This window comes from Salvelinus fontinalis, unplaced genomic scaffold (assembly GCF_029448725.1).
Source record: "Salvelinus fontinalis isolate EN_2023a unplaced genomic scaffold, ASM2944872v1 scaffold_0699, whole genome shotgun sequence".
Lineage (NCBI taxonomy): Eukaryota > Metazoa > Chordata > Actinopteri > Salmoniformes > Salmonidae > Salvelinus > Salvelinus fontinalis.
The window spans coordinates 46,679-70,270 of NW_026600908.1; the positions used below are offsets into that span (position 1 = coordinate 46,679).

The 23,592-nt window shown below is 51.1% G+C and overlaps 1 protein-coding gene across 1 annotated transcript in view; it reads right to left on the reverse strand.

The window, feature by feature from the left end:
- Positions 1–1,406: 1,406 nt before the first annotated feature.
- LOC129847086 (cilia- and flagella-associated protein 251-like) overlaps positions 1,407–23,592 on the reverse strand; it is a 41,483-nt gene continuing 19,297 nt past the window's right edge. The window contains exon 2 of the mRNA XM_055914877.1: positions 1,407–1,498. Within this exon, the coding sequence (XP_055770852.1) occupies positions 1,485–1,498 (14 nt within the window). The 3' untranslated portion in view covers positions 1,407–1,484. The remainder of the gene's footprint in view (positions 1,499–23,592) is intronic.

A 23,592-nucleotide genomic window follows, 5' to 3' on the forward strand; every position in this document is an offset into this window, starting at 1 on the left:
TCTCCCAGTCTGCTCCAGCACAGGTCAGAATACCAGTCTCCCAGTCTGCTCCAGCACAGTGTGCTCCAGCCCAGGTCAGAATACCAGCCTCCCAGTCTGCTCCAGCCCGGGTCAGAACACCAGCCTCCCAGTCTGCTCCAGCCCAGGTCAGAAAACCAGCCTACCAGTCTGCTCCAGCCCAGGTCAGAATACCAGTCTCCCAGTCTGCTCCAGCCCAGGTCAGAATACCAGCCTCTCAGTCTGCTCCAGCCCAGGTCAGAATACCAGTCTCCCAGTCTGCTCCAGCCCAGGTCAGAATACCAGTCTCCCAGTCTGCTCCAGCCCAGGTCAAAATACCAGTCTCCCAGTCTGCTCCAGCACAGGTCAGAATACCAGTCTCCCAGTCTGCTCCAGCACAGTGTGCTCCAGCCCAGGTCAGAATACCAGTCTCCCAGTCTGCTCCAGCCCAGGTCAGAATACCAGTCTCCCAGTCTGCTCCAGCCCAGGTCAGTCAACCAGCCTCTCAGTCTGCTCCAACACAGTGTGCTCCAGCCCAGGTCAAAATACCAGTCTCCCAGTCTGCTCCAGCACAGGTCAGAATACCAGTCTCCCAGTCTGCTCCAGCACAGTGTGCTCCAGCCCAGGTCAGAATACCAGCCTCCCAGTCTGCTCCAGCCCGGGTCAGAACACCAGCCTCCCAGTCTGCTCCAGCCCAGGTCAGAAAACCAGGCTCCCAGTCTGCTCCAGCCCAGGTCAGAATACCAGCCTCCCAGTCTGCTCCAGCCCAGGTCAGAATACCAGCCTCTCAGTCTGCTCCAGTACAGGTCAGAATACCAGCCTCCCAGTCTGCTCCAACACAGTGTGCTCCAGCCCAGGTCAGAAAACCAGCCTCCCAGTCTGCTCCAGCCCAGGTCAGAATACCAGCCTCCCAGTCTGCTCCAGCCCAAGTCAGAATACCAGCCTCTCAGTCTACTCCAGTCGAGGTCAGAATACCAGCCTCCCAGTCTGCTCCAGCCCAGGTCAACTTACCAGCCTCTCATTCTGCTCCAGCACAGTGTGCTCCAGCCCAGGTCAGAATACCAGCCTCCCAGTCTGCTCCAACACAGTGTGCTCCAGCCCAGGTCAGAATACCAGCCTCTCAGTCTGCTCCAGCCCAGGTCAGAATACCAGCCTCCCAGTCTGCTCCAGCCCAGGTCAGAATACCAGCCTCTCAGTCTGCCACAGCCCAGGTCAGAAAACCAGCCTCTCAGTCTGCTCCAACACAGTGTGCTCCAGCCCAGGTCAGAAAACCAGCCTCCCAGTCTGCTCCAGCACAGGTCAGAATACCAGTCTCCCAGTCTGCTCCAGCACAGTGTGCTCCAGCCCAGGTCAGAATACCAGCCTCCCAGTCTGCTCCAGCCCAGGTCAGAACACCAGCCTCCCAGTCTGCTCCAGCCCAGGTCAGAATACCAGCCTCCCAGTCTGCTCCAGCCATATAGTCACCCACAACTGCAATCCTTATTGATTCAAATGGGAAGTTCTTAGAGAGGGAGAGGGAGTGAAAAGGGAGAGAGGCGGAGAGAGGGAGTGAAAAGGGAGAGAGGCGGACAGGGGGATTGAAAAGGGATAGAGGCGGAGAGAGGGAGTGAAAAGGGAGAGAGAGGGAGTGAAAAGGGAGAGAGGCGGAGAGGGGGAGTGAAAAGGGAGAGAGGCGGAGAGAGGGAGTGAAAAGGGAGAGAGGCGGAGAGAGGGAGTGAAAAGGGAGAGAGGCGGAGAAAGGAAGTGAAAAGGGAGAGAGGCGGAGAGAGGGAGTGAAAAGGGAGAGAGGCGGAGAGAGGGAGTGAAAAGGGAGAGAGGCGGAGAGAGGGAGTGAAAAGGGAGAGAGGCGGAGAGAGGGGGTGAAAAGGGAGAGAGGCGGAGAGAGGGAGTGAAAAGGGAGAGAGGCGGAGAGAGGGAGTGAAAAGGGAGAGAGGCGGAGAGAGGGAGTGAAAAGGGAGAGAGGCGGAGAGAGGGAGTGAAAAGGGAGAGAGGCGGAGAGAGGGAGTGAAAAGGGAGAGAGGCGGAGAGAGGGAGTGAAAAGGGAGAGAGGCGGAGAGAGGGAGTGAAAAGGGAGAGAGGCGGAGAGAGGGAGTGAAAAGGGAGAGAGGCGGAGAGAGGGAATGAAAAGGGAGAGAGGCGGAGAGAGGGAGTGAAAAGGGAGAGAGGCGGAGAGAGGGAGTGAAAAGGGAGAGAGGCGGAGAGAGGGAGTGAAAAGGGAGAGAGGCGGAGAGAGGGAGTGAAAAGGGAGAGAGGCGGAGAGAGGGAGTGAAAAGGGAGAGAGGCGGAGAGAGGGAGTGAAAAGGGAGAGAGGCGGAGGGAGGAGTGAAAAAGGGAGAGAGGCGGAGAGAGGGGAGTGAAAGGGGAGAGAGGGGAGTGAAAAGGGAGAGAGGCGGAGAGAGGAGTGAAAAGGGAGAGAGGCGGAGAGAGGGGAGTGAAAAGGGAGAGAGGCGGAGAGAGGGGAGTTTAAAGGGAGAGAGGCGGAGAGAGGGAGAGAAAAGGGAGAGAGGCGGAGAGAGGGAGTGAAAAGGGAGAGAGGCGGAGAGAGGGGAGTGAAAAGGGAGAGAGGCGGAGAGAGGGAGTGAAAAGGGAGAGAGGCGGAGAAAGGGCAGAATACCTGACCACTGTGACTGACCCAAACTTAAGGAAAGCTTTGACTATGTACAGACTCAGTGAGCATAAAGGTCAAATGTGAGATTTCATGAAATGGTACATACAAGAAAACCAGGTTTTAAAGTTCTGTTCAATAGCCATCCCATCATTACAAAACATTTGAAAGGCTAAGTCTATCACCTCCTGAGATGTGGTAACTATTCACATGAACTTTTCAAAGAGGTTTGGTGCCCCCTGGTGGCTGAATACCAGCCTCTCACCCTAATACCAGCCTCTCAGTCTGCTCCAGCCCAGGTCAGAATACCAGCCTCTCAGTCTGCTCCAGCACAGGTCAACTTACCAGCCTCTCAGTCTGCTCCAGCACAGTGTGCTCCAGCCCATGTCAGAATACCAGCCTCCCAGTCTGCTCCAGCCCAGGTCAGAATACCAGCCTCCCAGTCTGCTCCACCCAGATAGTCACCCACAACTGCAATCCTTATTGATTCAAATTGGAAGTTCTTAGGGAGGGAGAGGGAGTGAAAAGGTAGAGAGGCAGAGAGAGGGAGTGAAAAGGGAGAGAGGCGGAGAGAGGGGAGTGAAAAGGGAGAGAGGCGGAGAGAGGGGAGTGAAAAGGGAGAGAGGCGGAGTGAAAAGGGAGAGAGAGGGAGTGAAAAGGGAGAGAGAGGGAGTGAAAAGGGAGAGAGGCGGAGAGGGGGAGTGAAAAGGGAGAGAGGCGGAGAGAGGGAGTGAAAAGGGAGAGAGGCGGAGAGAGGGGGTGAAAAGGGAGAGAGGCGGGGAGAGGGAGTGAAAAGGGAGAGAGGCGGAGAGAGGGAGTGAAAAGGGAGAGAGGCGGAGAGAGGGAGTGAAAAGGGAGAGAGGCGGAGAGAGGGAGTGAAAAGGGAGAGAGGCGGAGAGAGGGAGTGAAAAGGGAGAGAGGCGGAGAGAGGGAGTGAAAAGGGAGAGAGGCGGAGAGAGGGAGTGAAAAGGGAGTTAGGCGGAGAGAGGGAGTGAAAAGGGAGAGAGGCGGAGAGAGGGAGTGAAAAGGGAGAGAGGCGGAGAGAGGGAGTGAAAAGGGAGAGAGGCGGAGAGAGGGAGTGAAAAGGGAGAGAGGCGGAGAGAGGGGAGTGAAAAGGGAGAGAGGGGAGTGAAAAGGGAGAGAGGCGGAGAGAGGGGAGTGAAAAGGGAGAGAGGCGGAGAGAGGGAGTGAAAAGGGAGAGAGGCGGAGAGAGGGAGTGAAAAGGGAGAGAGGCGGAGAGAGGGAGTGAAAAGGGAGAGAGGCGGAGAGAGGGAGTGAAAAGGGAGAGAGGCGGAGAGAGGGAGTGAAAAGGGAGAGAGGCGGAGAGAGGGAGTGAAAAGGGAGAGAGGCGGAGAGAGGGAGTGAAAAGGGAGAGAGATTTAAATTGTGAGAGAGAGGGAGTGAAAGGGGAGAGAGGCGAAGAGAGGGAGTGAATAGGGAGAGAGGCGGAGAGAGGGAGTGAAAAGGGAGAGAGGCGGAGAGAGGGGGTGAAAGGGGAGAGAGGCGAAGAGAGGGAGTGAATAGGGAGAGAGGCGGAGAGAGGGAGTGAAAAGGGAGAGAGGCGGAGAGAGGGGGTGAAAGGGGAGAGAGGCGAAGAGAGGGAGTGAATAGGGAGAGAGGCGGAGAGAGGGAGTGAAAAGGGAGAGAGGCTGAGAGAGGGAGTGAAAGGGGAGAGAGGCGAAGAGAGGGAGTGAATAGGGAGAGAGGCGGAGAGAGGGAGTGAAAAGGGAGAGAGGCGGAGAGAGGGGGTGAAAAGGGAGAGAGGCGGAGAGAGGGAGTGAAAAGGGAGAGAGGCGGAAAGAGGGAGAGAAAAGGGAGAGAGGCGGAGAGAGGGAGTGAAAAGGGAGAGAGGAGGAGAGAGGGGAGTGAAAAGTGAGAGAGGCGGAGAGAGGGGAGTGAAAAGGGAGAGAGGAGAGTGAAAAGGGAGAGAGGGGAGTGAAAAGGGAGAGAGGGAGTGAAAAGGGAGAAAGAAGGAGAGAGGGAGTGAAAAGGGAGAGAGGGGAGTGAAAAGGGAGAGAGGGGAGTGTCGCTCAGGTAGGGTATCAGCCTGAGCTATTTAAAAACACGTTTTCAACATTTCAAGATAGCAGTTAGTTTAGTTTGATGTAAATAAAGATAGCTGAGAAGTGGGACTCTGTCATTGTTTCTGACAAGATCTCTCATTGATCTCGGGTTCAGCCACCTCTTTGAAAGGTTCATGTGAATAGTTACCACTTCTCAGGAGATGATAGACTTAGCCTTTCAAATGTTTTGTAATGATGGGATGGCTATTGAACAGAACTTTAAAACCTGGTTTTCTTGTATGTACCAGTTTGGGTCAGTCACAGTGGTCAGGTATTCTGCCCTTTCTCCGCCTCTCTCCCTTTTCACTCCCTCTCTCCGCCTTTCTCCCTTTTCGCTCCCTCTCTCCGCCTCTCTCCCTTTTCACTCCCTCTCTCCGCCTTTCTCCCTTTTCGCTCCCTCTCTCCGCCTCTCTCCGCCTCTCTCCCTTTTCACTCCCCTCTCTCCGCCTCTCTCCCTTTTCACTCCCTCTCTCCGCCTCTCTCCCTTTTCACTCCCTCTCTCCGCCTCTCTCCCTTTTCACTCCCTCTCCCCTCCTCTTTCCCTTTTCACTCCCCTCTCTCCGCTTCTCTCCCTTTTCACTCCCTCTCTCCGCCTCTCTCCCTTTTCACTCCCCTCCGCCTCTCTCCCTTTTCACTCCCCTCTCTCCGCCTCTCTCCCTTTTCACTCCCTCTCTCTGCCTCTCTCCCTTTTCACTCCCTCTCTCCGCCTCTCTCCCTTTTCACTCCCCTCTCTCCGCCTCTCTCCCTTTTCACTCCCCTCTCTCTGCCTCTCTCCCTTTTCACTCCCTCTCTCCGCCTCTCTCCATTTTCACTCCCCTTTCTCCGCCTCTCTCCCTTTTCACTCCCGTCTCTCCCTTTTCACTCCCCTCTCTTCGCCTCTCTCCCTTTTCACTCCCTCTCTCCGCCTCTCTCCCTTTTCACTCCCCTCTCTCCGCCTCTCTCCCTTTTCACTCCCCTCTCTCCGCCTCTCTCCCTTTTCACTCCCTCTTTCCGCCTCTCTCCCTTTTCACTCCATCTCTCCGCCTCTCTCCCTTTTCACTCCCTCTCTCCGCCTCTCTCCCTTTTCACTCCCTCTCTCCGCCTGTCTCCCTTTCCACTCCCCTCTCTCCGCCTCTCTCCCTTTTCACTCCCCTCTCTCCCTTTTCACTCCCCTTTCTCCGCCTCTCTCCCTTTTCACTCCCTCTCTCCGCCTCTCTCCCTTTTCACTCCCCTCTCTCCGCCTGTCTCCCTTTCCACTCCCCTCTCTCCGCCTCTCTCCCTTTTCACTCCCCTCTCTCCCTTTTCACTCCCTCTCTCCGCCTCTCTCCCTTTTCACTCCCCTCTCTCCGCCTCTCTCCCTTTTTACTCCGCTCTCTCCGCCTCTCTGCTTATTTTTACTCCTTCTCTCCGCCTCTCTACCTTTTCACTCCCTCTCCCTCTCTAAGAACTTCCCATTTGAATCAATAAGGATTGCAGTTGTGGGTGACTATCTGGGTGGAGCAGACTGGGAGGCTGGTATTCTGACCTGGGCTGGAGCAGACCGGGAGGCTGGTATTCTGACCTGGGCTGGAGCAGACCGGGAGGCTGGTATTCTGACCTGGGCTGGAGCAGACTGGGAGGCTGGTATTCTGACCTGGGCTGGAGAAGACTAGGAGGCTGGTATTCTGACCTGGGCTGGAGCAGACTGGGAGACTGGTGTTCTGACCTTGGCTGGAGCAGACTGGGAGACTGGTATTCTGACCTGGGCTGGAGCAGACTGGGAGGCTGGTATTCTGACCTGGGCTGGAGGAGACTGGGAGGCTGGTATTCTCCCTTTTCACTCCCTCCCTCTCCGCCTCTCTCCCTTTTCACTCCCTCTCTCTCCCTTTTCACTCCCTCTCTCTCCCTTTTCACTCTCTCTCTCCCTTTTCACTCCCTCTCTCCGCCTCTCTCCCTTTTCACTCCCCTCTCTCCGCCTCTCTCCCTTTTCACTTCTTCTCTCCGCCTCTCTACCTTTTCACTCCCTCTCCCTCTCTAAGAACTTCCCATTTGAATCAATAAGAATTGCAGTTGTGGGTGACTATCTGGGTGGAGCAGACTGGGAGGCTGGTATTCTGACCTGGGCTGGAGCAGACTGGGAGGCTGGTATTCTGACCTGGGCTGGAGCAGACTGGGAGACTGGTATTCTGACCTGTGCTGGAGCAGACTGGGAGACTGGTATTCTGACCTGGGCTGGAGCACACTGTGCTGGAGCAGACTGGGAGGCTGGTATTCTGACCTGGGCTGGAGCAGACTGGGAGACTGGTATTCTGACCTGGGCTGGAGCAGACTAGGAGAATGGTATTCTGACCTGGGCTGGAGCAGACTGGGAGGCTGGTATTCTGACCTGGGCTGGAGCAGACTGGGAGGCTGGTATTCTGACCTGGGCTGGAGCAGACCGGGAGACTGGTATTCTGACCTGGGCTGGAGCAGACTGGGAGACTGGTATTCTGACCTGGGCTGGAGCAGACTGGGAGACTGGTATTCTGACCTGGGCTGGAGCACACTGTGCTGGAGCAGACTGGGAGGCTGGTATTCTGACCTGGGCTGGAGCAGACTGGGAGACTGGTATTCTGACCTGGGCTGGAGCAGACTAGGAGAATGGTATTCTGACCTGGGCTGGAGCAGACTGGGAGGCTGGTATTCTGACCTGGGCTGGAGCAGACTGGGAGGCTGGTATTCTGACCTGGGCTGGAGCAGACCGGGAGACTGGTATTCTGACCTGGGCTGGAGCAGACTGGGAGACTGGTATTCTGACCTGGGCTGGAGCAGACTGGGAGGCTGGTATTCTGACCTGGGCTGGAGCAGACTGGGAGGCTGGTATTCTGACCTGGGCTGGAGCACACTGTGCTGGAGCAGACTGGGAGACTGGCATTCTGACCTGTGCTGGAGCAGACTGGGAGACTGGTATTTTGACCTGGGCTGGAGCACACTGTGTTGGAGCAGACTGAGAGGCTGGTTGGCTGACCTGGGCTGGAGCACACTGTGCTGGAGCAGACTGGGAGACTGGTATTCTGACCTGTGCTGGAGCAGACTGGGAGACTGGTATTCTGACCTGGGCTGGAGCAGACTGGGAGACTGGTATTCTGACCTGTGCTGGAGCAGACTGGGAGACTGGTATTCTGACCTGGGCTGGAGCAGACTGGGAGACTGGTATTCTGACCTGTGCTGGAGCAGACTGGGAGACTGGTATTCTGACCTTGGCTGGAGCACACTGTGCTGGAGCAGACTGGGAGACTGGTATTCTGACCTGTGCTGGAGCAGACTGGGAGACTGGTGTTCTGACCTGGGCTGGAGCAGACTGGGAGACTGGTATTCTGACCTGTGCTGGAGCAGACTGGGAGACTGGTATTCTGACCTGGGCTGGAGCAGACTGGGAGGCTGGTATTCTGACCTCGGCTGGAGCAGACTGGGAGACTGGTATTCTGACCTGGGCTGGAGCAGACTGGGAGACTGGTATTCTGACCTGGGCTGGAGCAGACTGGTAGGCTGGTGCAGTGTCATCAGGCTGTGATGGTGGAGGCCATCCTGTTCTCGGGATCTGCTTGTGTTATGCCAACCACCAGGTCATTATAACCACCAGGTCATTATAACCACCAGGTCATTATTACCACCAGGTCATTATTACCACCAGGTCATTATAACCACCAGGTCATTATAACCACCAGGTCATTATAACCACCAGGTCATTATAACCACCAGGTCATTATAACCACCAGGTCATTATTACCACCAGGTCATTAGAACCACCAGGTCATTAGAACCACCAGGTCATTAGAACCACCAGGTCATTAGAACCACCAGGTCATTAGAACCACCAGGTCATTAGAACCACCAGGTCATTAGAACCACCAGGTCATTATTACCACCAGGTCATTAGAACCACCAGGTCATTAGAACCACCAGGTCATTATAACCACCAGGTCATTATTACCACCAGGTCATTATTACCACCAGGTCATTAGAACCACCAGGTCATTAGAACCACCAGGTCATTAGAACCACCAGGTCAGGGAGAAGAGCCTCACTCTGACCTCTGTCGAGTTGAAGTATCTGCTCTCCAGTTGAAATTTCAGCTCTGGTGCAGATGTGCCCATCTGCTCTCCAGGTGTAGACCCAGGGGGCCCGTTTAGAACCTTTTTAGGACATTTCGAGATGACAGATGTTTGTGTTTGGTCTATTAATGTACCTGTGAGTTGAAATTTGTATCATTTTTGCATTTTTGACAAAATTAGACTCCTTTAAAGTGCCAGTTTTTCGCTCAGGTAGGGTATCAGCCTGAGCTATTTAAAAACACTTTTTCAACATTTCAAGATAGCAGTTAGTTTAGTTTGATGTAAATAAAGATAGCTGAGAAGTGGGACTGTGTCATTGTTTCTGACAAGATCTCTCATTGATCTCGGGTTCAGCCACCAGGGGGCACCAAACCTCTTTGAAAAGTTCATGTGAATAGTTACCACTTCTCAGGAGATGATAGACTTAGCCTTTCAAATGTTTTGTAATGATGGGATGGCTATTGAACAGAACTTTAAAACCTGGTTTTCTTGTATGTACCAGTACATGAAATCACACATTTGACCTTTATGCTCACTGAGTCTGTACATAGTCAAAGCTTTCCTTAAGTTTGGGTCAGTCACAGTGGTCAGGTTTTGTGCCCTTTCTCCGCCTCTCTCCCTTTTCACTCCCTCTCTCCGCCTCTTTCCCTTTTCACTCCCCTCTCTCCGCCTCTCTCCCTTTTCACTCCCTCTCTCCGCCTCTCTCCCTTTTCACTCCCTCTCTCCGCCTCTCTCCCTTTTCACTCCCTCTCTCCGCCTCTCTCCCTTTTCACTCCCTCTCCCCGCCTCTCTCCCTTTTCACTCCCTCTCCCCGCCTCTCTCCCTTTTCACTCCCTCTCTCCGCCTCTCTCCATTTTCACTCCCCTTTCTCCGCCTCTCTCCCTTTTCACTCCCCTCTCTCCGCCTCTCTCCCTTTTCACTCCCTCTCTCCGCCTCTCTCCCTTTTCACTCCCTCTCTCCGCCTCTCTCCATTTTCACTCCCCTTTCTCCGCCTCTCTCCCTTTTCACTCCCCTCTCTCCGCCTCTCTCCCTTTTCACTCCCTCTCTCCGCCTCTCTCCCTTTTCACTCCCTCTCTCCGCCTCTCTCCCTTTTCACTCCCCCTCTCCGCCTCTCTCCCTTTTCACTCCCTCTCTCTCCCTTTTCACTCCGCCTCTCTCTCTTTTCACTCCCCTCTCTCCGCCTCTCTCCCTTTTCACTCCCTCTCTCCGCCTCTCTACCTTTTCACTCCCTCTCCCTCCCTAAGAACTTCCCATTTGAATCAATAAGGATTGCAGTTGTGGGTGACTATCTGGCTGGAGCAGACTGGGAGGCTGGTATTCTGACCTGGGCTGGAGCAGACTGGGAGGCTGGTATTCTGACCTCGGCTGGAGCAGACTGGGAGGCTGGTATTCTGACCTGGGCTGGAGCAGACTGAGAGGCTGGTATTCTGACCTCGGCTGGAGCAGACTGGGAGGCTGGTATTCTGACCTGGGCTGGAGCAGACTGAGAGGCTGGTATTCTGACCTGTGCTGGAGCAGACTGGGAGGCTGGTATTCTGACCTCGGCTGGAGCAGACTGGGAGGCTGGTATTCTGACCTGTGCTGGAGCAGACTGGGAGGCTGGTATTCTGACCTCGGCTGGAGCAGACTGGGAGGCTGGTATTCTGACCTGGGCTGGAGCAGACTGGGAGGCTGGTATTCTGACCTGGGCTGGAGCAGACTGAGAGGCTGGTATTCTGACCTGTGCTGGAGCAGACTGGGAGGCTGGTATTCTGACCTCGGCTGGAGCAGACTGGGAGGCTGGTATTCTGACCTGGGCTGGAGCAGACTGGGAGGCTGGTATTCTGACCTGGGCTGGAGCAGACTGGGAGGCTGGTATTCTGACCTGGGCTGGAGCACACTGTGTTGGAGCAGACTGAGAGGCTGGTTGGCTGACCTGGGCTGGAGCAGACTGAGAGGCTGGTATTCTGACCTGGGCTGGAGCAGACTGGGAGGCTGGTTTTCTGACCTGGGCTGGAGCAGACTGGGAGGCTGGTATTCTGACCTGGGCTGGAGCACACTGTGTTGGAGCAGACTGAGAGGCTGGTTGGCTGACCTGGGCTGGAGCAGACTGAGAGGCTGGTATTCTGACCTGGGCTGGAGCAGACTGGGAGACTGGTATTTTGACCTGGGCTGGAGCAGACTGGGAGACTGGTATTCTGACCTGTGCTGGAGCACACTGTGCTGGAGCAGACTGGGAGGCTGGTATTCTGACCTGTGCTGGAGCAGACCGGGAGACTGGTATTCTGACCTGGGCTGGATCAGACTGGGAGACTGGTAAATCACACATTTGACCTTTATGCTCACTGAGTCTGTACATAGTCAAAGCTTTCCTTAAGTTTGGGTCAGTAACAGTGGTCAGGTATTCTGCCACTGTGTACTCTCTGTTTAGGGCCAAATAGCATTCTAGTTTTCTCTGTTTTTTGTTAATTCTTTCCAATGTGTCAAGTAATTATCTTTTTGTTTTCTCATGATTTGGTTGGGTCTAATTGTGCTGTTGTCCAGGGGCTCTGTGGGGTGTGTTTATGTTTGTGAACAGAGCACAATGACCAGCTTGCTTAGGGGACTCTTCTCCACGTTCATCTCTCTGTAGGTGATGGCTTGTTAATGGCCCATACCCTCCCCATCACCAATCAGCCCTGCCATTGTTTGTATTCATACTGTTTTGTAAAGAATGCCTTCTTGTCTTTTAGGTTGTATTCCACTGGGAAAGTGATTACAGTTTTCCTCAGTCGCTTTGGTGCATTTCTTAGATCAAAAGTGCAATTCTTGATACGACTTGTACAAATTCCAAATCATCTAGTCACTTGTGCACATCATTAAAGCAATTTCTTATTCCTTTGAACAAATTGCAATTGATAATGTACAAGTGTCAGCTTTTTTCCACATTATCAATTGCTCACGTCATGTTGATCAAAATATAGTATATGGTTCTCTGTTGAATAGTCTTACCCCTCAAAACATCTAGGCATTAGTTCCTTGCATAAGCCATTACATGCAAAATTGTTTAACTATTTGTCATAAACTGTCAACCTCTCTCCGCCTCTCTCCCTTTTCACTCCCCTCTCTCCCTTTTCACTCCCCTCTCCCTTTTCACTCCCTCTCTCCGCCTCTCTCCCTTTTCACTCCCTCTCTCCGCCTCTCTCCCTTTTCACTCCCTCTCTCCGCCTCTCTCCCTTTTCACTCCCTCTCTCCGCCTCTCCCTTTTCACTCCCTCTCTCCGCCTCTCTCCCTTTTCACTCCCTCTCTCCGCCTCTCTCCCTTTTCACTCCCTCTCTCCGCCTCTCTCCCTTTTCACTCCCTCTCTCCGCCTCTCTCCCTTTTCACTCCCTCTCTCCGCCTCTCTCCCTTTTCACTACCTCTCTCCGCCTCTCTCCCTTTTCACTCCCCCTCTCCGCCTCTCTCCCTTTTCACTCCCTCTCTCTCTCTTTTCTCTCCCTCTCTCTTCCTCTCTCCCTTTTCACTCCCCCTCTCCGCCTCTCTCCCTTTTCACTCCCTCTCTCCGCCTCTCTCCCTTTTCACTCCCTCTCTCCGCCTCTCTACCTTTTCACTCCCTCTCCCTCTCTAAGAACTTCCCATTTGAATCAATAAGGATTGCAGTTGTGGGTGACTATCTGGCTGGAGCAGACTGAGAGGCTGGTATTCTGACCTGGGCTGGAGAAGACTGGGAGGCTGGTATTCTGACCTGGGCTGGAGCAGACTGGGAGGCTGGTATTCTGACCTCGGCTGGAGCAGACTGAGAGGCTGGTTGGCTAACCTGGGCTGGAGCAGACTGAGAGAATGTTATTCTGGCCTGGGCTGGAGCAGACTGGGAGGCTGGTATTCTGACCTGGGCTGGAGCAGACTGGGAGGCTGGTATTCTGACCTGGGCTGGAGCACACTGTGTTGGAGCAGACTGAGAGGCTGGTTGGCTGACCTGGGCTGGAGCAGACTGAGAGGCTGGTATTCTGACCTTGGCTGGAGCACACTGTGCTGGAGCAGACTGGGAGACTGGTATTCTGACCTGTGCTGGAGCAGACTGGGAGACTGGTATTCTGACCTGGGCTGGAGCGCACTGTGTTGGAGCAGACTGAGAGGCTGGTATTCTGACCTGGGCTGGAGCAGACTGAGAGGCTGGTATTCTGACCTGGGCTGGAGCACACTGTGCTGGAGCAGACTGGGAGGCTGGTATTCTGACCTGTGCTGGAGCAGACTGGGAGACTGGTATTCTGACCTGGGCTGGAGCACACTGTGTTGGAGCAGATGGGAGGCTGGTATTCTGACCTGTGCTGGAGCAGACTGAGAGGCTGGTATTCTGACCTGTGCTGGAGCAGACTGGGAGGCTGGTATTCTGACCTGTGCTGGAGCAGACTGGGAGACTGGTATTCTGACCTGTGCTGGAGCAGACTGGGAGACTGGCATTCTGACCTGGGCTGGAGCAGACTGGTAGGCTGGTATTCTGACCTGGGCTGGAGCAGACTGGTAGGCTGGTGCTGTGTCATCAGGCTGTGATGGTGGAGGCCATCCTGTTCTCGGGTTCTGCTTGTGTTATGCCAACCACCAGGTCATTATTACCACCAGGTCATTATTACCACCAGGTCATTATTACCACCAGGTCATTATTACCACCAGGTCATTATAACCACCAGGTCATTAGAACCACCAGGTCATTAGAACCACCAGGTCATTAGAACCACCAGGTCATTAGAACCACCAGGTCAGGGAGAAAAGACTCACTCTGACATCTGTCGAGTTGAAATATCTCCTCTCTAGGTGAGATTTCACCTCTGGTGCAGATGTGCCCATCTGCTCTCCAGGTGTTGACCCAGGGGGCCCGTTTAGAACCTTTTTAGGACATTTCGAGATGACAGATGTTTGTGTTTGGTCTATTAATGTACCTGTGAGTTGAAATTTTTATCATTTTTGCATTTTTGACAAAATTAGACTCCTTTTAAAGTGTCATTTTTTCGCTCAGGTAGGGTATCAGCCTGATCTATTTAAAAACACTTTTTCCACATTTCAAGATAGCAGTGTGTTCAGTTTGATCATTTCAAAGACAGCTGCATCTTCATTTTATTAATAATATTCAAAAAAAAATTTTTTTTCCATTTTCATCATAAAAATTCCCTCGGCTGTTAACCTCAACTCCAGAGGTGTTCAAGGTGAGGGATCAGCCTGGATTATTTAAAAACACTTTTTCAACATTTCAAGATAGCAGTTAGTTTAGTTTGATGTACATAAAGATAGCTGCATCTTTATTCTACTCATTTTCAAAAATATTTTTTTTACCAAAAACATGTGAAAATGAATAAAATAAAGTTGCAGCTGTCTTTATTTACATCAAACTGGAGTAACTGCTATCTTGAAATGTTGAAAAAGTGTGTTTAAATAGGCATCCTATTTAAAATAGGCATTTCCAAATTAGCTGAAAGGCTGAGGGAATCATCTCCAACCTCTTCTCAGGAGATGGCTCCCTCAGCCTTTCAACTAATGTTCAAATGATAGGATAATTATTTAAAAACACTTTTTCAACATTTCAAGATAGCAGTTAGTTCGTTTTGAGCATATCAAAGACAGCTGCAAGTTGATTTTATTTTATTTTTATTCCAGCCAAAAATATTCTAAGTCCACACAGAAGTTCACACTCAACTTTGTTTGGTGATTGAACAGGTTAGCAGGTGTATTTTTGAATATGGTTCTTAATATGGTTCATTGGGTTGCTGGGGTCCACTGCTTGCTAAGGGGGAACCCCCCACCCGTGTTCAGCCGACTGGGGCGCACTCTCTGTCAACATTTTCAACATTTCAAGATAGCAGTTTATTAAGTCTGATGCATATTTATTTTTTTAATTTTCACACACCCTAACCCACCTCATTTGAAAGGTTAATGTGAATAGTTACCACTTCTCAGGAGATGATAGACTTAGCCTTTCAAATGTTTTGTAATGATGGGATGGCTATTGAACAGAACTTTAAAACCTGGTTTTCTTGTCTGTACCAGTTCATGAAATCACACATTTGACATTTATGCTCACTGAGTCTGTACATAGTCAAAGCTTTCCTTAAGTTTGAGTCAGTCACAGTGGTCAGGTATTCTGTCACTGTGTACTCTCTGTTTAGGAACAAATTGCAATTGATAATGTACAAGTGTCAGCTTTTTTCCACATTATCAATTGCTCATGTCATGTTGATCCAAATATAGTAGTTGGTTCTCTGTTGAATAGTCTTACCCCTCAAAACATCTAGGCATTAGTTCCTTGCATAAGCCATTACAGGCAAAATTGTTGAACTATTTGTCACAAACTGTCAAGCATAGTTTTACACATTTCTATAAGACCTTTTGTACAAAAACGTAAACTGATGAATCGTGCAGGTGAAATTGACCCTCACTCATGAAGGAATGAAGTTTTGATTTACATAGCCTGCAATTGTGACAATCACTGCATTCAAACCTGTGTAGATCAGTCAATTTTTAATATACAGACTTAAAACTCAGGATTCTGTAACAGCATACTCCATTCAAGATATGTGTTTACTGTGACAACCAGAAGTGCCTTAAGATGGTGTCATAGATGCTGTTTTGAAGGGGTAAAAGGTCAGAACTTTTCAAAACTTCATATATGTGATTAGACAACCCTCGTGAACTGTAAATCAGTCATTTCTCCCAACAGATGTCAAAGAAAAGCTCTCACACACACACACAGCAGGGATGGAGTGAAAAAGTACGGTGCTTAAAGACACACAAAGCCTGCAATGGCATTACTATTATCTCCAGGCCGTGCCGAGTTCAACGAGATGCCCCGCTTGACCGTAGCTCACTCGGTCTGAGCGCAGCCACAGTGACAACAAGACGGACCCAGAGCTGTCTGTCTGTCTGTCTGTCTGTCTCTGTCTGTCTCTGTCTGTCTCTGTCTTTCTCTGTCTGTCTGTCTGTTTGTCTGTCTGTTTGTCTGTCTGTCTGTCTCTGTCTGTGTCTGTCGGTCTCTGTCTCTGTCTCTGTCTGTCTGTCTGTCTGTCTGTATCTCACATTTTCTCTCTCTTTCTCTATGATTAGAATGTAAAGTCTCTCCCTATCTCTCTCTCTCTTTTGGATAACTTTAGGAAATAGAGTCTCTCTCAATTCAATTCAATTCAAGGGGCTTTATTCAATTCAAGGGGCTTCTCTCTCTCTCTCTCTCTCTCTCAATTCAATTCAATTCAATTCAAGGGGCTTTATTGGCATGGGAAACATGTGTTTACATTACCAAGCGAGTGAGGTAGATAATATACAACAGTGAAATAAACAATAAAAATGAACAGTGAACATTACACATGCAGAAGTTTCAAAACAATAAAGACATTACAAATGTCATATTATATATATATACAGTGTTGTAACAATGTGCAAATGGTTAAAGTACAAAAGGGAATGAGATCCCTGAATGGTAAAAAAAGCATCTCCAAATAGAATATGTTTGTATCACAAATTATCTTACAGATATTTTGACCATATCTGACAGGCTCCCAAAGGCAATCAAAGGATCTAGCTCACTTAATGCCCCATACCCTCCCCATCACCAATCAGCCCTGCCATTGTTTGTATTCATACTGTTTTGTAAAGAATGGCTTCTTGTCTGTTAGGTTGTATTCCACTGGGAAAGTGATTACAGTTTTCCTCAGTCGCTTTGGTGCATTTCTTAGATCAAAAGTGCAATTCTTGATACGACTTGTACAAATTCCAAATCATCTAGTCACTTGTGCACATCATTAAAGCAATTTCTTATTCCTTTGAACAAATTGCAATTGATAATGTACAAGTGTCAGCTTTTTTCCACATTATCAATTGCTCACGTCATGTTGATCAAAATATAGTAGATGGTTCTCTGTTGAATAGTCTTACCCCTCAAAACATCTAGGCATTAGTTCCTTGCATAAGCCATTACATGCAAAATTGTTTAACTATTTGTCATAAACTGTCAAGCATAGTTTTACACATTTCTATAAGACCTTTTGTACAAAAACGTAAACTGATGAATCGTGCAGGTGAAATTGACCCTCACTCATGAAGGAATGAAGTTTTGATTTACATAGCCTGCAATTGTGACAATCACTGCATTCAAACCTGTGTAGATCAGTCAATTTTTAATATACAGACTTAAAACTCAGGATTCTGTAACAGCATACTCCATTCAAGATATGTGTTTACTGTGACAACCAGAAGTGCCTTAAGATCGTGTCATAGATGCTGTTTTGAAGGGGTAAAAGGTCAGAACTTTTCAAAACTTCATATATGTGATTAGACAACCCTCGTGAACTGTAAATCAGTCATTTCTCCCAACAGATGTCAAAGAAAAGCTCTCACACACACACACAGCAGGGATGGAGTGAAAAGGTACGGTGCTTAAAGACACACAAAGCCTGCAATGGCATTACTATTATCTCCAAGCCGTGCCGAGTTCAACGAGATGCCCCGCTTGACCGTAGCTCACTCGGTCTGAGAGCAGCCACAGTGACAACAAGACGGACCCAGAGCTGTCTGTCTGTCTGTCTGTCTGTCTCTGTCTGTCTCTCTCTATCTCTCTCTCTCACATTCTCTCTCTCTCTCTTTCTCTACGATTAGAATGTAAAGTCTCTCCCTATCTCTTTTGGATAACTTTATGAAATAGATACTCTCTCTCTCTCTTTCTCTCTCTCTCTCAATTAAGTTAAATTCAATTCAAGGGGCTTTATTGGCATGGGAAACATGTGTTTACATTGCCAAAGCAAGTGAGGTAGATAATATACAACAGTGAAATAAACAATAAAAATGAACAGTAAACATTACACATGCAGAAGTTTCAAAACAATAAAGACATTACAAATGTCATATTATATATATATACAGTGTTGTAACAATGTGCAAATGGTTAAAGTACAAAAGGGAATGAGATCCCTGAATGGTAAAAAAAGCATCTCCAAATAGAATATGTTTGTATCACAAATTATCTTACAGATATTTTGACCATATCTGACAGGCTCCCAAAGGCAATCAAAGGATCTAGCTCACTTAATGCCCCATACCCTCCCCATCACCAATCAGCCCTGCCATTGTTTGTATTCATACTGTTTTGTAAAGAATGGCTTCTTGTCTGTTAGGTTGTATTCCACTGGGAAAGTGATTACAGTTTTCCTCAGTCGCTTTGGTGCATTTCTTAGATCAAAAGTGCAATTCTTGATACGACTTGTACAAATTCCAAATCATCTAGTCACTTGTGCACATCATTAAAGCAATTTCTTATTCCTTTGAACAAATTGCAATTGATAATGTACAAGTGTCAGCTTTTTTCCACATTATCAATTGCTCACGTAATGTTGATCAAAATATAGTAGATGGTTCTCTGTTGAATAGTCTTACCCCTCAAAACATCTAGTCATTAGTTCCTTGCATAAGCCATTACATGCAAAATTGTTGAACTATTTGTCATAAACTGTCAACCTCTCTCCGCCTCTCTCCCTTTTCACTCCCCTCTCTCCCTTTTCACTCCCCTCTCTCCCTTTTCACTCCCTCTCTCCGCCTCTCTCCCTTTTCACTCCCTCTCTCCGCCTCTCTCCCTTTTCACTCCCTCTCTCCGCCTCTCTCCCTTTTCACTCCCTCTCTCCGCCTCTCTCCCTTTTCACTCCCTCTCTCCGCCTCTCTCCCTTTTCACTCCCTCTCTCCGCCTCTCTCCCTTTTCACTCCCTCTCTCCGCCTCTCTCCCTTTTCACTCCCTCTCTCCGCCTCTCTCCCTTTTCACTACCTCTCTCCGCCTCTCTCCCTTTTCACTCCCCCTCTCCGCCTCTCTCCCTTTTCACTCCCTCTCTCTCTCTTTTCTCTCCCTCTCTCTTCCTCTCTCCCTTTTCACTCCCCCTCTCCGCCTCTCTCCCTTTTCACTCCCTCTCTCCGCCTCTCTCCCTTTTCACTCCCTCTCTCCGCCTCTCTACCTTTTCACTCCCTCTCCCTCTCTAAGAACTTCCCATTTGAATCAATAAGGATTGCAGTTGTGGGTGACTATCTGGGTGGAGCAGACTGGGAGGCTGGTATTCTGACCTGGGCTGGAGCAGACTGAGAGGCTGGTATTCTGACCTGAGCTGGAGCAGACTGGGAGGCTGGTATCCTGACCTGGGCTGGAGCACACTGTGTTGGAGCAGACTGAGAGGCTGGTTTTCTGACCTGGGCTGTGGCAGACTGAGAGGCTGGTATTCTGACCTGGGCTGGAGCAGACTGGGAGGCTGGTATTCTGACCTGGGCTGGAGCAGACTGGGAGGCTGGTATTCTGACCTGGGCTGAGGCAGACTGAGAGGCTGGTATTCTGACCTGGGCTGGAGAACACTGTGTTGGAGCAGACTGGGAGGCTGGTATTCTGACCTGGGCTGGAGCACACTGTGCTGGAGCAGACTGAGAGAATGGTAAGTTGACCTGGGCTGGAGCAGACTGGGAGGCTGGTATTCTGACCTCGGCTGGAGCAGACTGAGAGGCTGGTATTCTGACCTGGGCTGGAGCAGACTGGGAGGCTGGTATTCTGACCTGGGCTGGAGCAGACTGGGAGGCTGGTTTTCTGACCTGGGCTGGAGCACACTGTGTTGGAGCAGACTGGGAGGCTGGTATTCTGACCTGTGCTGGAGCAGACTGAGAGGCTGGTATTCTGACCTGGGCTGGAGCAGACTGGGAGGCTGGTATTCTGACCTGTGCTGGAGCAGACTGGGAGGTTGGTATTCTGACCTGTGCTGGAGCAGACTGGGAGGCTGGTATTCTGACCTGTGCTGGAGCAGACTGAGAGGCTGGTATTCTGACCTGGGCTGGAGCAGACTGGGAGGCTGGTGTTCTGACCCGGGCTGGAGCAGACTGGGAGGCTGGTATTCTGACCTGGGCTGGAGCACACTGTGCTGGAGCAGACTGGGAGACTGGTATTCTGACCTGTGCTGGAGCAGACTGGGAGACTGGTATTTTGACCTGGGCTGGAGCACACTGTGTTGGAGCAGACTGAGAGGCTGGTTGAATGACCTGGGCTGGAGCAGACTGAGAGGCTGGTTGGCTGACCTGGGCTGGAGCGCACTGTGCTGGAGCAGACTGGGAGACTGGTATTCTGACCTGTGCTGGACAGACTGGGATGCTGGTATTCTGATCTCGGCTGGAGCAGACTGGGAGGCTGGTATTCTGACCTGGGCTGGAGCAGACTGGGAGGCTGGTATTCTGACCTGTGCTGGAGCAGACTGGGAGGCTGGTTTTCTGACCTGGGCTGGAGCACACTGTGTTGGAGCAGACTGGGAGGCTGGTATTCTGACCTGTGCTGGAGCAGACTGAGAGGCTGGTATTCTGACCTGGGCTGGAGCAGACTGGGAGGCTGGTATTCTGACCTGGGCTGGAGCAGACTGGGAGGCTGGTTTTCTGACCTGGGCTGGAGCAGACTGGGAGGCTGGTGTTCTGACCTGGGCTGGAGCAGACTGGGAGGCTGGTATTCTGACCTGTGCTGGAGCACACTGTGCTGGAGCAGACTGGGAGACTGGTATTCTGACCTGTGCTGGAGCAGACTGGGAGACTGGTATTCTGACCTGGGCTGGAGCAGACTGGGAGGCTGGTATTCTGACCTGGGCTGGAGCAGACTGGGAGGCTGGTATTCTGACCTGTGCTGGAGCAGACTGGGAGACTGGTATTCTGACCTGGGCTGGAGCAGACTGGGAGACTGGTATTCTGACCTGGGCTGGAGCAGACTGGGAGACTGGTATTCTGACCTGGGCTGGAGCAGACTGGGAGACTGGTATTCTGACCTGGGCTGGAGCAGACTCGGAGAGTGGTCAGGTATTCTGCCACTGTGTACTCTCTGTTTAGGGCCAAATAGCATTCTAGTTTTCTCTGTTTTTTTGTTAATTCTTTCCAATGTGTCAAGTAATTATCTTTTTGTTTTCTCATGATTTGGTTGGGTCTAATTGTGCTGTTGTCCAGGGGCTCTGTGGGGTGTGTTTATGTTTGTGAACAGAGCACAATGACCAGCTTGCTTAGGGGACTCTTCTCCAGGTTCATCTCTCTGTAGGTGATGGCTTTGTTAATGGCCCATACCCTCCCCATCACCAATCAGCCCTGCCATTGTTTGTATTCATACTGTTTTGTAAAGAATGGCTTCTTGTCTGTTAGGTTGTATTCCACTGGGAAAGTGATTACAGTTTTCTCAGTGGTGCATTTCTTAGATCAAAAGTGCAATTCTTGATACGACTTGTACAAATTCCAAATCATCTAGTCACTTGTGCACATCATTAAAGCAATTTCTTATTCCTTTGAACAAATTGCAATTGATAATGTACAAGTGTCAGCTTTTTTCCACATTATCAATTGCTCACGTCATGTTGATCAAAATATAGTAGATGGTTCTCTGTTGAATAGTCTTACCCCTCAAAACATCTAGGCATTAGTTCCTTGCATAAGCCATTACATGCAAAATTGTTTAACTATTTGTCATAAACTGTCAACCTCTCTCCGCCTCTCTCCCTTTTCACTCCCCTCTCTCCCTTTTCACTCCCCTCTCCCTTTTCACTCCCTCTCTCCGCCTCTCTCCCTTTTCACTCCCTCTCTCCGCCTCTCTCCCTTTTCACTCCCTCTCTCCGCCTCTCTCCCTTTTCACTCCCTCTCTCCGCCTCTCTCCCTTTTCACTCCCTCTCTCCGCCTCTCTCCCTTTTCACTCCCTCTCTCCGCCTCTCTCCCTTTTCACTCCCTCTCTCCGCCTCTCTCCCTTTTCACTCCCTCTCTCCGCCTCTCTCCCTTTTCACTCCCTCTCTCCGCCTCTCTCCCTTTTCACTCCCTCTCTCCGCCTCTCTCCCTTTTCACTACCTCTCTCCGCCTCTCTCCCTTTTCACTCCCCCTCTCCGCCTCTCTCCCTTTTCACTCCCTCTCTCTCTCTTTTCTCTCCCTCTCTCTTCCTCTCTCCCTTTTCACTCCCCCTCTCCGCCTCTCTCCCTTTTCACTCCCTCTCTCCGCCTCTCTCCCTTTTCACTCCCTCTCTCCGCCTCTCTCCCTTTTCACTCCCTCTCTCCGCCTCTCTACCTTTTCACTCCCTCTCCCTCTCTAAGAACTTCCCATTTGAATCAATAAGGATTGCAGTTGTGGGTGACTATCTGGGTGGAGCAGACTGGGAGGCTGGTATTCTGACCTGAGCTGGAGCAGACTGGGAGGCTGGTATTCTGACCTGGGCTGGAGCACACTGTGTTGGAGCAGACTGAGAGGCTGGTATTCTGACCTGGGCTGGAGCAGACTGGGAGGCTGGTATTCTGACCTGGGCTGGAGCAGACTGGGAGGCTGGTATTCTGACCTGGGCTGAGGCAGACTGAGAGGCTGGTATTCTGACCTGGGCTGGAGAACACTGTGTTGGAGCAGACTGGGAGGCTGGTATTCTGACCTGGGCTGGAGCACACTGTGCTGGAGCAGACTGAGAGAATGGTAAGTTGACCTGGGCTGGAGCAGACTGGGAGGCTGGTATTCTGACCTCGGCTGGAGCAGACTGAGAGGCTGGTATTCTGACCTGGGCTGGAGCAGACTGGGAGGCTGGTATTCTGACCTGGGCTGGAGCAGACTGGGAGGCTGGTTTTCTGACCTGGGCTGGAGCACACTGTGTTGGAGCAGACTGGGAGGCTGGTATTCTGACCTGTGCTGGAGCAGACTGAGAGGCTGGTATTCTGACCTGGGCTGGAGCAGACTGGGAGGCTGGTATTCTGACCTGTGCTGGAGCAGACTGGGAGGCTGGTATTCTGACCTGTGCTGGAGCAGACTGGGAGGCTGGTATTCTGACCTGTGCTGGAGCAGACTGAGAGGCTGGTTTTCTGACCTGGGCTGGAGCAGACTGGGAGGCTGGTGTTCTGACCCGGGCTGGAGCAGACTGGGAGGCTGGTATTCTGACCTGGGCTGGAGCACACTGTGCTGGAGCAGACTGGGAGACTGGTATTCTGACCTGTGCTGGAGCAGACTGGGAGACTGGTATTCTGACCTGGGCTGGAGCGCACTGTGTTGGAGCAGACTGAGAGGCTGGTATTCTGACCTGGGCTGGAGCAGACTGAGAGGCTGGTATTCTGACCTGGGCTGGAGCACACTGTGCTGGAGCAGACTGGGAGGCTGGTATTCTGACCTGTGCTGGAGCAGACTGGGAGACTGGTATTCTGACCTGGGCTGGAGCACACTGTGTTGGAGCAGATGGGAGGCTGGTATTCTGACCTGTGCTGGAGCAGACTGAGAGGCTGGTATTCTGACCTGTGCTGGAGCAGACTGGGAGGCTGGTATTCTGACCTGTGCTGGAGCAGACTGGGAGACTGGTATTCTGACCTGTGCTGGAGCAGACTGGGAGACTGGCATTCTGACCTGGGCTGGAGCAGACTGGTAGGCTGGTATTCTGACCTGGGCTGGAGCAGACTGGTAGGCTGGTGCTGTGTCATCAGGCTGTGATGGTGGAGGCCATCCTGTTCTCGGGTTCTGCTTGTGTTATGCCAACCACCAGGTCATTATTACCACCAGGTCATTATTACCACCAGGTCATTAGAACCACCAGGTCATTATAACCACCAGGTCATTATAACCACCAGGTCATTATTACCACCAGGTCATTATTACCACCAGGTCATTATTACCACCAGGTCATTATTACCACCAGGTCATTAGAACCACCAGGTCATTAGAACCACCAGGTCATTAGAACCACCTGGTCATTAGAACCACCAGGTCAGGGAGAAAAGACTCACTCTGACATCTGTCGAGTTGAAATATCTCCTCTCTAGGTGAGATTTCACCTCTGGTGCAGATGTGCCCATCTGCTCTCCAGGTGTAGACCCAGGGGGCCCGTTTAGAACCTTTTTAGGACATTTCGAGATGACAGATGTTTGTGTTTGGTCTATTAATGTACCTGTGA